The 17,718-nt window shown below is 35.4% G+C and overlaps 1 protein-coding gene across 3 annotated transcripts in view; it reads right to left on the bottom strand.

Annotated features, from left to right (window-relative positions):
- Positions 1 to 3,943: 3,943 nt before the first annotated feature.
- Positions 3,944 to 17,718, bottom strand: part of ERO1B (endoplasmic reticulum oxidoreductase 1 beta) — a 64,020-nt gene continuing 50,245 nt past the window's right edge. For 2 of the 3 annotated variants that reach the window (XM_067711020.1, XM_067711021.1), the window contains 6 exons: positions 16,659 to 16,751; positions 16,301 to 16,547; positions 15,188 to 15,257; positions 12,898 to 12,984; positions 11,774 to 11,907; positions 3,944 to 7,018 (listed from right to left, as the gene is read on the bottom strand). In XM_067711020.1, the coding sequence (XP_067567121.1) occupies positions 6,958 to 7,018; positions 11,774 to 11,907; positions 12,898 to 12,984; positions 15,188 to 15,257; positions 16,301 to 16,547; positions 16,659 to 16,751 (692 nt within the window). In that variant the 3' untranslated portion in view covers positions 3,944 to 6,957. Of the gene's footprint in view, positions 7,019 to 10,237; positions 11,285 to 11,773; positions 11,908 to 12,897; positions 12,985 to 15,187; positions 15,258 to 16,300; positions 16,548 to 16,658; positions 16,752 to 17,718 lie in introns of those variants that run through there. The other variant, XM_067711022.1, reaches the window with a different exon arrangement.

Here is a 17,718-nt window from a genome sequence, read left to right as displayed (position 1 = left end):
CATTTTTTTAAAGGGACCATGAGGATAAGGAAGTGGAATTCAGTCAGTGTTTATTGAGCACCTACTATGTGCTAGACCCTGGGCTCAGTACTTGTGTCTGTGGGCCCAGCCTGTGGACACAACACCACCCTTACATTAACCCTACTCTTGGCGCTTAGCAGGTATGTATTTATGAAGAGCCCTTGCACCAAAGGGTCAAAATACCTTAAAAGTCAGCTGATGTTCGTGTGCCTCCAACCTAGATCTCTGGGTTCATTCCCCGTACCTGTCACTCAGCTCCTCTGGGCCTGGGCACTGATGTGGGTTCATTCAGTGTGGGGTTCTGAGACTGGCTGCCAGGTCATCAAGTAGGAGTTTCAAAGTCCTCAGATCCAAACCTGTTGACTCAGCAGCTCCTAATGGTATCTACCTGGTTCCTCTAAAGCTGGATTCGTACCTCTATCTCTATCCCTTGACCTGTCGCTGGGACCTACCCCGTTTACCTAGAGACTAATCATACCTTGCCAGCATTCATTCTTTAGCCTCCAAACCTGATCTGTCCTTTTGGAGCCTGGTGCCCTACCACTCAGAATATTAGAGTCTTTTATCTCCAGAATATGTTTTCTGTCTCTGAACTTTAAGAACCTAGTCAGAACTAGAGATGAGCTGCCTGCTCTCTTCAGCTGGATCCATGACCTGTTTCTTTTCAGCCTGTATGAGCTTCAAAATCTCTCTCTTCTCTGCTGATCCCTGTCACTCTGACCTTTCTTGACTCTGACCCTCAATTTCCCACGACCCTTGCTAACCTACAACAGTCCCTCCCGTTTCTTTGCAGTCCCAAGTCATACGTGCTCCTTGACGGCACTGATTTGAGGTATAGAAAGGGTAAGTTTAGGATAACCAAATAATGCTTTACCAGCGCCATTCAATTTGTGCTACTGTATATCCTTGGTGTGCTATCCCCTTGGTGCGTTCACTAGCCTAGAGTCTGGGCTTCAGGTCTGCAGACTGAAAACCTGTTAAAGGACAGCAGAACACTTACCCATTTGGAGATACAGTCTGTGAAGGAAATCCGCACGGAAAAGTTAAATGATATCAGAACGATGCATGGTGAACGCAGACTCTGCCCTGACCAAGGGGTGGTAGGTAGACGGTTTTAATCAGCCTGTGACAACTTGATGGCACTGTCAAGCAAATAAGATTCATTCACATCGAGGGGACCTTCTCCACTAGACAGGTTTCTGTGTTACCTATTCCTCTTCGACTGATACACAGTTGATTACTGAACATCGTGAAGGTTAGGGGGCTGACCCCCAGGCAGTCAGAAATCCACATGTAACTTTGTAATCAGCTCTCCGTATCTCCGGTTCTAAATCTGCAGATTCAACCAACCACGCATCACATAGTACTGTAGTATGTATATACTGAAGAAAATCTGCATGTTAAGTAGACCCGTGCAGTTCAAACCCATGTTGTTCAAGGGTCAACTGTAGTCTTCCTCTGGGTGCATTCTCGCTATCAACTAGATATAACCTAGTGAGGTTATAGAATTCATACGTTACACGATGGCAGGGATATGTCTGTTTCGTTCACTGCTATATGCCCAGCTCCTAGAACAGTGAGTGAATATTCAAATCCCGTTTCTTCTGGTATATATCACCGGGGCTTTTTTAAGGTGACTTCTTGCACTTGCACTTTTATACACTGCATATTAATTTTAGAAGATTAATACTCATTTAAGGGCCCCTCCCTGTTTTGTTATGAATCTTTGACAGACATCCAACTTTTGGACAAAGAATCCATAATGGAGTAAAAAAGGAAATAAGGATTGTATAGCAAGACAGCTTCTAAGAATGATTTGAGAACTAGGTCTTAAAACGGAAGCACTGAGATGAAATTCTGTCTACACAGGCATCTCACGTTCTGTCTCTTTGCTCTCACCTGTTTGGGCGCTGGCAACTAGAATACTGAAATGATTAACACAACAGATAATAAAAAGTAGATTTTTATCAGGTGAAGTATCAAAAGAACAGTGACACATTATGTGGTTAAAAGGGCAACGCTCCAGAGAAAACACTGAGGTGGGCAGAGTTTTTAGCATGATTCTTATGTTAAAGGACTTTATTTTTTTAAGCTCCTATGGAACAAACAAGAACAGCTAAAAAAAATCATTTTAAAATTTTGAAAGGGGGCAGGGGAGATAAGAGGGGGCCAATGTACCAGGTATTAAAACATAGGCCCTGAGTAGTTAAAACAATGTGGTACAGGTACAGGAGTGAATAGATCCATGAAATAGAGAACCCAGGATTTTAGATGAGATACACATAGCATCTCAAACTAGTGAGGAAAAAAGATGAGCTGTTCGATAAATGGTACTGGATTAACTGGGTAATCGTCTGGGAAAAAATTAGGTTGGATCCTTAACTTGCATTTTATGCCAGGATACACTCCAAGGAGTCAAAATTTAGATCTAAAAAAATAAAGTCATATTATAAGTTCTAGAAGAAAATATAGGTGAATTATTGCTGTGGAGTGAAAAGGGCCTTCTTAATTATCAAGAAGTCTGGAAGCCACTAAAACAATAAATTCGACTGCATAAAGACAAAGAAATCTCCATGGCTAAACCACCATGAGCAAAGTCAAAAGACAGACTGGAGAAAAAAAAAGTACAGCTTATTACAGTCAAAGTATGAACATCTCAAATAAAGCACTCCTAGAAATTGATAAGATCAACAGTGCAGTAGAAAGATGGGTAAAAGTTATGAACACGAAAGGAAATATGGCTCTTGAACATATTAAAGGTAGTCAGCCTTACACGTGATAGGAAAAATACAAGCTAAAATACACTGATACATAATTTTTGCACCTTAGGAGAGCAAGAATCCAGCTTTTTAATAACACCGGTATTGGCTGGAGGAGCAGATACTGCCTTCAACTGAAGGTGGGCATGTGAATTGACAGCCGTCCCCTGTGGAGAGCAATATTCTAATATCTTTCAAAATTATGAATGCACATGGTCTTTGACCCAAAAATTCCATTTGGGGGAATTTAGACTTACAAGTACGTATTTACATATGTGTAAAATGGCATCAATACAATATCTGGAAACAATCCAAATGCCCATTAATAGGAGATTGGCTAATTAAACGACTGCATAGTCATATAATGGGATACCAAGCAGTTACTAAAAAAAAAAAAAGTGATTAAGCTATCTACTGACATGGGAAGACTGCCAAGAAAACCTAAGTGGGGGGAATAAAAAGCAAACAGTACGTATATGATGCCACTCTTTGGGTAAAAATGAGAGAAAAAATAAGACTTTTTGTATTTGTTGGTATATGCCTTAAAGATGTATGGATGGAAACATAAGAAGCCAAGCACAGACGTTACTGATGGTGAGGGCAGGGGAAGGATGCCCAGTACGGAAAGTTGGGCCCAAGAAAGACAACGTTCCACTGTAGAGCTTTGTACATTTTTTGGTTTTTGAACCATGTGAATGTTATTACCTTTTCAAAAAATAAAATAAGTATATTTAAAAAGCTTTATGACTCAATACCAATCAAAAGATGCCAGAAGTCCCCAGTTTTTAGTTGAATGGTAATAAGCCAATTTATAAACTAACGCAAATACACCACCTTCTGAGCCAAGACTCTACAGAGTCAGGCTTTCTAGTTTCAAATTCTAGTCCCACAACCTAGAATTTCCGACTATGGATAAGTTACTTAGCCTCTCTTATCCTCAGTTTTCATATTTAAAAACAGAGAAGTAATTGTACTTACCTGCTAGCGTTGCTGAGAAGATAAATCCATGCAAAGCCCTTCAACAGTGGCTGCCAGTGAGTGCAATTATGATTTTAAAAAGAAACAACCACAGACTAGTTTCTCCCTTCACCCAAATTATAACCAGTTTTCATCTCATAAAAGGAAACATTTAAAAGGGGGTTAAAAAAAAAAGAACAAGATAGGAAGATGGCAGAAACATTTAATTCACATTTTCTATAATCTGGTGGGTACAACAGCAAATTATTTGGAATTCTGTTCAAAATCAAAGCTGCGCCTGTAGATGTTACTTAGAGTACACGTAAATTTGGTGTGTGTCTATGTTGTTTTGTTTTACCAAATAATTTCCATGGTACCATGCACCCAGTCTGTATTTTGGTGAATAGCTATGGTTTCTGCAGGTACTTCAGTTTGCAAACTGCTGAGAGGTTTACTGTGAACTGTTCCCAAATTTCCAGATGAAGGCAATGCTGACGGAGATCAAAATAGCTGTCCTTTTTTATATACAGTGGCACCTAGATAAAGCTGTAAAACATGGCACAGTGTTTCATATACGTACAGAGATTATAAGTACTGAGTAACTCACAATGTTAAAATGTCAAAATAAAACGCTGGGTTTATCAGATTTCAAAACTGTAAAAACTATTACTAATATTGTCTGATCCTCCTCATAATCTAAGAATCAACACAAGAGAAACACTTAAATTTATCAGTTTTAATATACAGTATTTCTAACTTACATAGATGCCACTTAAGAAAAAAAAATAAACTTATGCCATTGAAGGAAGGAATATTTTCCTTTTCTTCCTTTTCATTACTTTATCAGCTGGTACAATCATTTCTGTCAAGTTACATCATCAAGTGTTGGACTTTTAAATTAGGTGATGAGATAAAGACAAAATGCCAAGCATTTTCACAATGCAGTCGGTACTCTAGTATCACTTGACAACAAAAAGGTATGTGAGTTGGAAAAAAGTTTATATCACAAGGACCATAAAACATCACCAGGCTCGCAAAACAAAGATTCCTATCACATACACATTCATTTGAAAAGCACACACATACACAAAAATGTAGGCTGCCCGCCACAATCTAATTTATGGTAAAATAATCAAATAGATTTCAGCTTAAGAATACTTCATTTGTTTATTTTCTTGGTAGTGAAAGATCTGTTAAAACCTTTAAAAGAACTTTTTACCCTAACTAGATCTTTTAATCCTAGAACTCACTCTAATACACAATTGTAACTAATCTTGAAACAAATCACAGTAAAGGAAAGAAGCAAGAAATGGAAATGACCAAAGATCTTCTCCAGGAAACAGAGCTTAAACAATAGCCTTTATCTTTAACTGAGGGAACGATGAAGTGACACTACCAAAAAGATTTTTAAACTTACAGTAATAATAGACAAAGTGCAAAACATTCACATTTTCTTAGACTCTGAAAAACACTAAGAATAATTCTTATTAATTTACCAGCAAGATTACTTAGATATTCACTTTTTAGACAAATTTACCTGAAGGTCCCCCTCTCCCACCAGACAATAACTTGCATCCCTAAAAATGAAAAGAAAAAGTAGAGGAGCCTCCAACCAAGTCAGCCTGTTTTATTCAACTTAAAAGAAATACCACCACTGTCAACAACAAAATGAAAACTCCAGGTCTATAAAGGTTAGAAATGGGGTAAGAAAATAATTAAATAGTGAGATCTTACTCCCTCAAACCATAGACCTCCAAGGGATGGCTAAGTATTTTTATTTTTATTTTTTTATTTTTTTTTATTTTTTTTTTATTTTTTATTTTTGGCTAAGTATTTTTAAAAGGGATAAGCCAACTAAATACAAGTTAAAATATGTCACTAAAAATCATCAGTGAACACATTCAGACTTTGGCAGGATAAGATATGGGTTTAAGAGCACTTATTTACTTCATGAAAGACTGATACCCGCGTGACTTCTACACAGATGCAACCTTCCGAATTAATCACATTATATATACTAACACCTTTTAAAATAATCAATATTTTAAATATTAAGGGTATTTAAATCCTAGGTTTAAAAAATGACAGTTTAGGACTTATGAAGTCATCTGTTGGTACAAGTCACATGAAGTACCATTTATATACAAAGAACTAAAAAAGAAAAGGTGGGGAAAGGGGAAGCTTAGAGAAGGTATGAATTAATTTATCTACTTAAATACCCTACCAAAGAAAATCAGATTGAAAGAGCATTGCATAGACTGTATTCTGAAATAAAGTCCTTTAAAAATGCTTACTTTAAAATAGTAAGTTTTGTGTATATAGTGTTTTCATTTGGTGTTATAAATCCATACAATTCCATTCAAATTTTATCAAGATGGAAACTTAAACAAGTATTTATGCAATTTTTTTGGTTTATTAAACAAAAATTTCTAAAATTGGAGTAGGGGCAAAGAAACACACAATCAATAGAAACTGATTTACAGGTTCTAATTCACAGGTTCTAAAGAATCCTCTTGAGCCAGCCCACCGCAGGCACGTGAAATCTGGCTGGGTAGCATGGGGATAGTACTTATTCACCTTTGCCGAAGCAGGTCCTTTAGACCAAAGCAAAACACAACAACAACCACCTAAAATCTTCAATAAAAACCAATGAAACCGAAGCCTTGGGGATTCTAAGTTATAACTATACATTGAAAGGGTCATTGATCACACTGACACTTCCATATTACAGAAGGTGATACACAGAGCTAGGCAAGGCTAAAAATACATTTAAAAATAACTGATGAATTTTTGTCACTGATACCTGCCCTAAGCAACATTTGCTCCCTAGCTCTCCTTTTCCATAATAGACTAGTTAACAGTATTATTCAGATGGAGACATAGTCATTTAAGTTTGACAGCTGGAAACAAAGAATAGAATAAGCACAAAGCCAATTCTAAACAAATGGAATAGCAGAATATTCAACAGATGGAAACACATGGAATTAAATACAGAATTAGTGTAGTTTACATGTTTTAAAAGTATATACTTCCTTTACAAATATCTCTAATTGATAATCTATTAAGAAGCATAAATATTCAAGTGAACATTTGAATTTTCTCTTTAAGAGTTCAGAATTCTTGAAGTCTGAAGATTAGTCTCCTTCTGCTGAAATGTCCAAGACTAAAAAGGCTTCACACAGTCACTTTATGTCTCTAATTAGACATATAAAAGCCTCTATTACCTACTGTGTTGTAGTAAGACTTTGAAATTCTGTAACTCTTTTATACTTGTAGAAAGCCTACAAGAGAAAAAAGAAAGCATATTAGCACAGCTAATATGATGTGTACACATTTCAAATTATTGATGCTGTTATATGGGCTACAATTTGAAAGCAAAATCGAAAGTAAAATGCTGTAAACAACACTAAGCAGTGAAGCTTCCATTTTCAAATGCATATGCTATAATTATTAAAGACTGACAAAACAGAGCTGCAGTTCGCTACTCTTGGTTTAGAAGGGGCAAAGGAAGCCAGTTACTTCATATTATCAACAGATTCTAGATTAATGATGGGAACAGTGGTATGGTAATTCATTACAATAAAGAATCTCAAATCATTTACATTGGCCTTATAAATTCATTTTGCACTTTACTCTCCAAATCCGCTTCTTTCTTGTTGTTCCCCAAAGACGGATTTGTTTTAACCCAAACACTAATTTGTTTTAACACAAAGGCACAGGTTCTATTTATTCTGTCTATTGATGAATCCCTATGCCCTCCATCCACCCATATTTATAGTGTTCAATAAATTATTGAGTGAATAAATGAATGAAATGCTTCTGAGCCCAGACCCAGAAGTAAAACTCTAGAATGGAAATCATAAAAATAAAATTCTATAAGCTCAATTATTCTTAGGTACAATTCAGGGTTGATACAATAAAAATCTAATGTTTTTCTTTCTATAGCTTAAGATAATGTAGAATGCAGTACTGAGCTCATTTCTTTAAGAACTTAATAAATAATAGCTTTTCTTATATTGAGAGCTTAACGTATGGTAAGCAACGTTCTAAGCTCATCACAGATATAATCTCATTAATTGTTTAAAAAAAATTCCACAAGGTAGATAAAATTAACACTGATTTTACATTTTAGGAAAACTGAGGCTCAAATAAATCAAGTAATTTTCCCAGGGCTGCTCAGCTAGTAGAGTAGGTGGGTTCTAACCAGTTCATCAGATCCCAAGACCATATGTCCTCTCAAAAAAAATCTATGTCCGTTATGGTCTCAAAAACATTTTCTTTATATTCTTACAAGCTGTAGGATTAACAGAAAATGAATTCTTACTCTAATCCTCAGAATATTAGAGGACTGAAACAGTGTTTACTTATTACGAAAAAACATTATGATTATTAAACAAAATAAATGTGTAAAATCATATGCTGTACCTCAAAGTACCTGTTTTTAAAAATACCTATCAAAATACATATGAAGATACGGTAGAAACCAAGGTCCATAACTAAAGAAAAGAGAGTTTAGTAAAGAGCAGCGAAAAAAGTATGCTCAAAGTCTGATATAGATACAGAATGAAGAGTGTCAGAAAACTCAAAGGTTATCATACAAATTAACCGTAGGTTACCTTTTACGTGGGGAGTACAAACTCGCCAGCACTATATGGGACCAGAATCTCTGTGAAGATGCATTCCAGACCTCACAATTTATTACACAAGAGAGATTTTCCACATTCCCTATTATAAGACAGACACAGGAAGGCACAGAGTGTACCTGCATTTACCTACTGCTTTACCGGTACTTTTACAGGGATACTAAAATATATTTTAATAGCCAACAGGTATATTAATTTGTCCCCTGGAAAATAAGCCCTTGATATAAATGTTGAAACCATCAAAAAATGGCTGTTAGTGTAGGAAAGACATTTGCAGAGTATTCAAGATAAAGAAACCACATTTCCCAGCCTTCCTTGGCCAGAACCAAAGACAATGCTCACTGTATGTCTCTGCCCACTAGCATCACATGACAAAGCAATGCTGTCCTAGCTGCCCTAATTGAGGCAGAATTGTATTATATAGGTTGTCAGACCAAGAAAACTACCAATTCACTTAACAAGAACAAATGCACAAACCCTCCCAAAGTGTAACACAATAATTTTTTGTGTTAGTGCAGCCAAAATCATTTATTATTTAAATGGACTGATAATCAGGTGGAAGATACAATGAACGTATCTCATTAACAATTATTAAGAACTGTAATATTTTTTAAGGAAAAAGTAAGAAATGTATAGAATACATATGAAGGAAACAGTTAAATTCGACTAAGAAATAACAGAATGACTAAATTGTGGTATGTCCATGTAATAGAATATTGGCCTATATTAAAAATAGTGCTTATGTATTTAAAAGTTGCTAAAAGAGTAAATCTCAAAAGTTCTCATCACAAGAAGAAAAACTCTGTATGTGTGGTGATGGATGCTACCCAGACTTACTGTGGTGATCATTTTGCAACATATACAAATAGTGAGTCATTATGTTGGACACCTGAAACTAATACAATGCTGTATGTCAATTATACCTCAATAAAGAAAAAAATAACACAAAAAAATTTTAATAATATTGGGAAATGATTAAATGTAATGCCAAGTAAAACAGGATAAGAAAGCATACAAAATGTATGGTTTCAACTCTGTAAATATGTACACACACACACACACACACACACACGTACGTAAATTTTTTACGTGTAAGTAGTGGGAAAATACACATTAAAAATAGCCCAAGGGCTTCCCTGGTGGCGCAGTGGTTGAGAATCTGCCTGCTAATGCAGGGGACACAGGTTCGAGCCCTGGTCTGGGAGGATCCCACATGCCGCGGATCCATGTGGCTAGGTCCATGAGCCACAGCTACTGAGCCTGCGTGTCTGGAGCCTGTGCTCCGCAACAACAGAGGCCGCGATAGTGAGAAGCCCACGCACCATGATGAAGAGTGGCCCCCGCTTGCCACAACTAGAGAAAGCCCTTGCACAGAAACAAAGACCCAACACAGCCATAAATAAATTAATTAATTAATTTAAAAAAATACGCCAAATGTTGAAATCGTCCTAGGTGGTAGGGTTATGAGTGATTTTTAAATTTATTTTCTAAATTACACTTTCACATGTTTTTCCAGATTTTCTATAATGAGCATGAATTACTTTAATATTAGGGGGAAAGAAAGATGAATATTTTAAAAGAGATTTAAAAAGCAGGTGGCTGCCATTTGTTTTCTGTGGGGAGGAAAAGGGAGATTAAATTAGGCTGTACCTTGTTTGTGTAACCATCTCACCCTGAGTGTCATTACCCTTAAGAAAAGAAAGGTTTCTCACATCTAGTCTAGCCATAAAAACAATAAGACGATTTTTTAAGTACTGAAAATATTGTGGCACTAAACATCCAATGGTGTTTGTAAATCACCATCCCCACGCCCACCACGGCCATGGACTTCAGGTAGCGTCTTGTGATTTAAAAGTGTCACACAGGACCTCGTTTTATCTTCATGTTAACTCTGTGAGAAAGGTTTTTACTCCTCTTCATTATACAGAGAAAGGAAACAAACTGGGAGAAAGGAGTGATGTACCTGAGCTCATGCGGCCAGTAAATGGCAGGGCCAGGATTCTAGAACGCTAGGACCTGATTCTGAGTCCAGTACTCTCTAGGGAGCAATAAAAGGTACTAGCAGGCTCTAGTTAGAGAACTTAGCTGGAAGGGTTGCATTTGTGAATAATTCCTTGTGAGACGCAGAGAAATTTTGAGGAAGTTAACATCTGCTTCTTTCTCAATTTAATTTTATTTAGATTTAAATACGTTTTAAGAAGGAGATTCCCAGATATAGAGAACTAGTGGTTACCACTGGGGAGAGGCAAAATAGGGGTAGGGGGTTAAGAGGTACAAACTACTATGTATAAAATAAGCTACAAGGATACATTGTACAACACAGGGGATATAGCCAACATTTTATAATAACTATAAAAGGAGTATAACCTTTAAAAACTGTGAATCACTATACTGTACACCTGTAACATAATACTGTACATCAACTATTCTTCAATGAAAAGTGTTTAAATTGATTAAAATATTTTTTCATTTAGATTTCAAATAATTTAAATTTAATTCAGCTTCTCCTATTTTATCTTACTACAAAGCCTCATAAGTGGGTGGACTGAATTCTTCATGAAACACCAATTACTAGTGGACATGCTATGTCTATCTTGTGTTTGAAATTTCAACCTACATGGTCACCTTTAAATACAGGGGAACAAGAGGTGAAATCTTTGCTATTAAGATGGGGAAGGGGCAATTAATTTATTTTTAATTTAACTGCCTCTTTTTAACTTAAAAATGCATGTTAAGAAAACATTATAATCTCTGTATTACTTTGTTCTTTCTTTCTTTTTTTAATTCTTCCTTGATTTGACTTTGCCTTTTTTCCCAGGGCAGTATAGTATTGTTTCCTCTGATTTTCTATGATTCTTTTCCTTCTCTTCTGTATTCTTCACTTAGTTGGTACTGCATGTATCTCTGTAGGCAAATTCAAATTATTTTTGAAACCATCTGTGGTATAAACAAAAAGCAAACTGTATGTATGTACACAGGAAACAATGGGGGAAGCATGAGTGAAAGAAAAATGCCTCCTCAGATTAAGACACAGAGCAGCTGAAAGGTTTAATGTCTTTTTCTTTCCTCACCTTCTGAGCCAAACTCTCCTTACTCCTGCTATTGTACTTGAATGAGTTAAAGCCAGCTAAAGAGAATTTTATTAGGAGAATATTTCCCCACAAAATTGAGAAGGCAAACTGGGAAATGCCGGCAATTTGAAACTATTACTTTTTCCTGTAACCTGTAGAGAAACTGGCTTGTGAGTGCAGGTACGATGCTATATGAAAATAATGCTCCCTCTTTGTCAACAAAACAAAGCAAAACAGACTACTTTAGCAAAGAAGATGATCTTTGCAGTTTGTTGAAACCAGCAGGGGAATCAAAAGTCTTCACTATGAAAACAGTTCTTACCTTCCAAAAGCATTTAAAAGAGCAACTATTTCTTGTCGAGTGAGTTGGAAGCCTTTAGATGGGCTGTTCTCTGGAAGCTTTTGGATTTCTTTTTCTGAGAATAATATCTTCAGGGCAGTTCCTAAACCCTGAGTCTAAAGAAAATAGTGATAAACTTTTAATTAAATTCATATAATAATAACTGCTATAAAGGTTTAAAGGAATACTCACTCACTGTGATGAGAGTCAGGAAATTCATATTAACTGAACTTTTCACCAAAATGTTCAACTATGTAAAACACAGTTTCTACTTCCTCACAGATTATGCATATGATCAATTTATCTAAGCTGTTAAGGAAATCTGAATAGTTTAACACTTTTTGGATACATATCCTACTATTCCAAATTACTAAAATGCCTTTTTTTAACGTAGAAAATATCACATTAGGATTACAGTGTTCAATATGTAACTCTGAAAGCATTCTTTATAGCCCCTAACAATTCAAAACTTAGAAATAAGTATCAGTTTATAGGTATAGTGATACCTACACTTAATAATTTCTCAATTATTAGCAACAGAGAAAAAGAAAAATCTGATTTCAGTGTAGCCTCCATTAAAAAAATTCTGTCTCTTGACTTTCTATGACTTAATATCATCTTCGTAAAAGAGAAAACAGTCACACAATCCTTTTTACACTGAAATATTTAGGTAAACGGGCCTGCTGGGCAGAACTTTCCCATTTTGTGACTAGGGGGCCTCCTTCTTTTGATCATTGATACAAACTAAGTGACCAAAATTTTATAATTAAATTTCTTATATAATTATATTTTACCTTTTATATAGGTATATAAAATACCAATACACTCTATTTATAACCACCAACTCCAAAAATGAATCTGAGATTGTACCAACAGAAACAATAAAACTAAAATCATTAACCTACAATAATAGGAAAAACGTCCTAATACATACACATATAACACAGAGAGTCTAATATTAATTGTTTTTATAAATAAAACAGAAAAACCACACTTTGGATTTCTAATTCAATGAACAATGAGGACATCTTAGTAAAAACTTTCAACTTTTCAGTGGAGAAATTTAAGGTTAGTAATAGTTTCAAAACAGAAGACAACACACAAACCTGTAATTTCCCCCATAACCTGCATTTGTCACATCCAACACAGTCCATTATACGGGAGATATTCTTGAAATGCAACCGGAATTCCTCCTAACAAGGCAGAACACATGTTCATTCTAATCAGACATTTAAAATTAAACTGCATTTGTCTGAATTATAATAGAAGTTTCAAAGCTTATTAATGAATGAGTTGTGTTTTTCAACAATGAAGTATTTGAATTTGTATAGCACAACATGGCACATAAAACAGCTAACTTTAATAGCAGTTTATAAAATTCATTCTATATATTAATTCAACAAACTTTTGATTGAGGGGCCACTCCACGCAAAGCACCAACATGTACCCTACAGGGGACACCAAAGTAAATAATACACGATTTTTACTTTGAAGGAGCTTAATTGCTGCTTCCATTTGATATCTGTGTACAACCAGTGGTAAATACATCTATATTATGTTTCATTTATTTTTGATGCATTGTTTTGTGTGAGTCTAAATCAGAAAGCTAGTCCTAAAACAATAATCAGTGTCCGTATCTCTCTCCTTAGGACCACACCATGTTTATAACATGTATTCCCCATCAGCACCGATGATCACAGGGCTATACAAGGGGTCTGTGATCTCACAGTCCCCCGCATTTGCTAATGCAGCTTCTCCAGGGACGCTTGCTTACTGGATCCTTGACTTTTGCTGTATTAGTTTCCCACACAGTTAAGATGCCTGTGAGCATCTGTGCATGGGTTTCTGTGACTCTAAGGTCAGTCTCACCTTCTCTGAGGACAAAACTAGCTAAGGGGAAGTTTCCTCATCTTTTTCACAGGGCAAACATAGAAAATAAAAATCATTTTATTGCACCGAGGTAAACATTTTATTGCAAAGAGCTGGAGTGAGTCACCCAAAAACTTAAAGCATTTGGAGGAATCAATACCTTGGCCAAAAGAAACACAACATAAATAGAACACAAAAACTCCTTTGCTCTCCATTCCCATGTAATTCATGTTCTTTGGAGCAGATGGAAAAATGGACTTATATTCTCCTTTCTACACCTTTGAAAAACGGGAAACCAAATTTCCAGCATTTTATAACTTGAAAGCTAGCTGTGAAACCTTACTCTGCTCTCAGTCTTACCTTCCTCATCTATAAAAAGATACGTAATTATAGTTGTCTTGATCAGAAGTATAATATTTGTATACACACTAAGAAAATAGGAAGCATTACAAAAATGAATTAGCATTATGTTAAATACTGTAATACTAATATACCTCTAAAACAACCATAAACAAAACGACCTTCCAAAACTAAAACATAGTTGTGGCTAAATTACTTCATTTCAGAAATACCAAGGAACTCTTACTAATGTATTCATTCTTGTAGCATACCCACATCTAAAACATCTCGGGGCCAAATGTGTTTCAGAATTCAGAATTTTTGAGATTTTAGAAATGTAGTACACACACTATATATTATGTAACACCCCACCAGAGTGTATGGCAACACCCTGTAATCAAATACATGACTGTTTTTGCAACAAAATGTAAGAACATTCATACAAAGCAGAATTTTTTAAAAAACATTACAAATATCCTTACACCAGTTCAGGTTAGGTTTTGCTAACAAATTAATTTGTACCAAACATAAGAAAAATGTTCAAGTTTTTGGATTTCAGAATCGCATATAAAAAATTGTGGAGCTGTGGCAGAAGACTATTTGCCAGTCAATTTCGAATACTTTTATGAACACTGTAAGGGTACAATGTATTCCTTAATTACTGTAAGCAAATGAAAACCAAGTGCTTGTAACATCAAGTTGCATAATGTTCCTAAAATATAGTCTCCTTCTGACATCACAGGTCAACAGGTAATTTTTGCCTTATATGTTAGTCCGTTAGGACAAAAACATAATAGTTTCAAAACTGTAACATTTTGTAAAGTAAACATTAGAAAATATACTATTTACTGCCTTCAAAGTGGCTAATAGTGCATGATTTTTTTTAAGACGCATCAAAACAGCAATAAGTAAATGAAAGAAAATAAAGTAAGAAAACTTTCAAAATAATGCCTTTTGAAAAGACATTTACAAAGGTGTCATTAGTCAGAGGTATGACTGAGGATTCACTAAGCAGTTGGGCAAACTAGAAAGGAGAAAGGAATTGAGAAAGAGCTTTTTGTATCATTTATAGTAAAATCCAATCAGACCAACAAGATGGTGAACTGGGAAAGAAAGTTTAGATGAACAGGATTAAAACACAACCAGTAAACTGTTCCCCACCCGGTCCCCCAGTCAAGAACTTTTTACCTTTAACGATTTGGCCCCCTTTTTGTCACCTGCAAACATGGATTTCTCGTCAAAGTGCATGGGAAAGGACCTAATGAAATGAAAATATTATAAGCTACAGATGAAAAATTCAAGCTCTGGTAGAATTTTCTATCTCTACAAATATTTAAAATTCAGAATTTACTCATGTGTAAGGTTTGGTAATGTGGGAAGGTAGCAAAGAGTTTAAACTATTCAATCAAAGAGTAAAGCAAGATAAAGAGGGCTTTGTAATTTATGAGAGTGTAATGTTTTGAAGAAATTACGTGACAAAAATAACCTAAAAAATTAACTAAAAACAATCTGTGTGAAAAAATGTACAAAACTCTTAACATTTTAAAACATTTTAAAAAATTTAATGCATAATTTACCTTAGACATTTCTTAACCCAACTCTCCTCTGTGCTCATTTTTAACAATCAGTAAAGTGCAGTTTTATACACCCAGGATTTTTTTTTAAAGGTTATATTGTAGAAAGTAAGGCTAATGTCCTCTTAGGTAATCTAACCTTATGCTAGCACCTATTACCATCTGAATTTAAGTAGCAACTGGAAGAATACAATATTGGTAGAAAGAACATTAAAGTAGCATTAAATTTTGGTACTACATAAAATTTAAAGTTATATTTAAAAATACAGCCTAGAGGCTTCCCTGGTGGCGCAGTGGTTGAGAGTCTGCCTGCCGATGCAGGGGACGCGGGTTCGTGCCCCGGTCCAGGAAGATCCCACATGCCGCGGAGTGGCTGGGCCCGTGAGCCATGGCCGCCAAGCCTGCGCGTCCAGAGCCTGTGCGCCGCAACAGGAGAGGCCACAACAGTGAGAGGCCCGCGTACCGCAAAAAAAAAAAAAAAAAAAAAAAATACAGCCTATTCTCAAGTGTGAAAGTTTATGCAACAAAGCTTTATAGATGCTTTTCAGTCAACATTTTCAGAAATATTTTTAAAATGCTGCCATTCTATGGAACGCTTTCCTTCTCAGTTCTAATTCTCCCTTTTCCTAACTTTCAGGAGTCAGTTTTTGTTTTATCAATATTTCAAGAACTACCTCACTCAACTACAGAGTGGAGAATTTCAGATCACTGACAATTCAACTCTTACTTTGTATCTTGAAAGATATTCAGTAGAAGGGTTTTTGTGTCAGCATCCTCTTTTACATTTCCAGTGTAAAGATCGACAATTGAGCGCTCAAAGTAAGGGGCCACCTTTGATAAAGCTCGAAGCTCAATTAAATATAAAAAGTACAGATTCTTTAGCCTTCTTGGGCCTTCTCCCTTGGTTTCCACAGGGTCGAAGCGGCGTTTAAATTCTTTCATATTGGGTCCCCAGGTAGGTTTACCCCAGGTTTCTAAAGAGAAAGGGAAATATATTATACACTCTTAATAAACAGGATTTTTGCTCTATAGAGAATATGTATTTTCCCCAACAATTTTTATACTAATAGAAAAAATCTGATTACCTTCCAAAAGATAATTTGCGCATAGATGTAAATTGATACTAGCATGAAGTCCCGATATAAGCTTATAGAAGACTCTTTTCTCCAAACACAAACCTATTCAGAAAAATATTGAAAAAGAAATCACATCCATTTAGATAACAAAAATACTGAATCAACAGGATTAGGTACATGGGCTTATTTTTAAAGTTAACATTCGAGGACATTAAAAACAAATCAAGGACTAATATAAAATAATTAGATTGAGATACTATCACTAGAAGATAAAATAAGATTCTGACTTCAGAATGGAGTTAACTGAGTATGATAACTTAGTGCAGAATAAGATACAAATGTCTGGGCTACTGGAGGTCCAAACACTATAGATGCACTTGGAAAAGTCCTCATGTTACCCAGAAGGCAACAGCACAGATTTTTTGTGGTTTAGGCTAAACTAAAGCACATATAAAGTCACTGCTTTGGCGTAACAATAGCTGTTTCTCCTTTTCCCTTCCCTATAGATGTTCTTTATTTGAACCTACTTGTTAGTGGAGGAAGAAGAGACTGAATTCTGTTTCTCTCCTTCCTCCAGATTCTTTAGTGGTTCTTATTAATCCTTTGCCCTGGAATTCTCTAATTCTACTTAACTGTATGTTCCACAGGTAAGGAGCAAAAACTTGGAAAACAGACATCCAGGAGTTTCAGCCAATTAAAAAAAAAAAACGTGTGCTGATTATTTACTATGTGAGTAAAACCATATCAAGATGGAGTGCAGTAATGTGATGGAAATTTATTTTATGTAGCCTTCTTAAGCCACAGAGGCTTTTGCTCAAAACAGAGGTCAAGATAATTTCGCCATCCTATCCAACCCCCGCCTCCATTTAAAAATATTTTCTATTATAAGAGTAATACACATTGTGAATGAACTTAATGCTATTAAATAAATTCTGAAGTGCTTAAGGTAAATTTTATACTGTGTACATTTTACCACAATGAAAAAAGAGAAACATTTTTAGGAAATTTTCTTTATAGAAAAATTTAAAAATAGATAAAAATGCAAAAAGTTTTAAGAATCCACACTAGA

This window comes from Pseudorca crassidens, chromosome 16 (assembly GCF_039906515.1).
Source record: "Pseudorca crassidens isolate mPseCra1 chromosome 16, mPseCra1.hap1, whole genome shotgun sequence".
Taxonomy (NCBI): domain Eukaryota; kingdom Metazoa; phylum Chordata; class Mammalia; order Artiodactyla; family Delphinidae; genus Pseudorca; species Pseudorca crassidens.
This window is presented reverse-complemented; position numbering and strand designations above follow the sequence as displayed.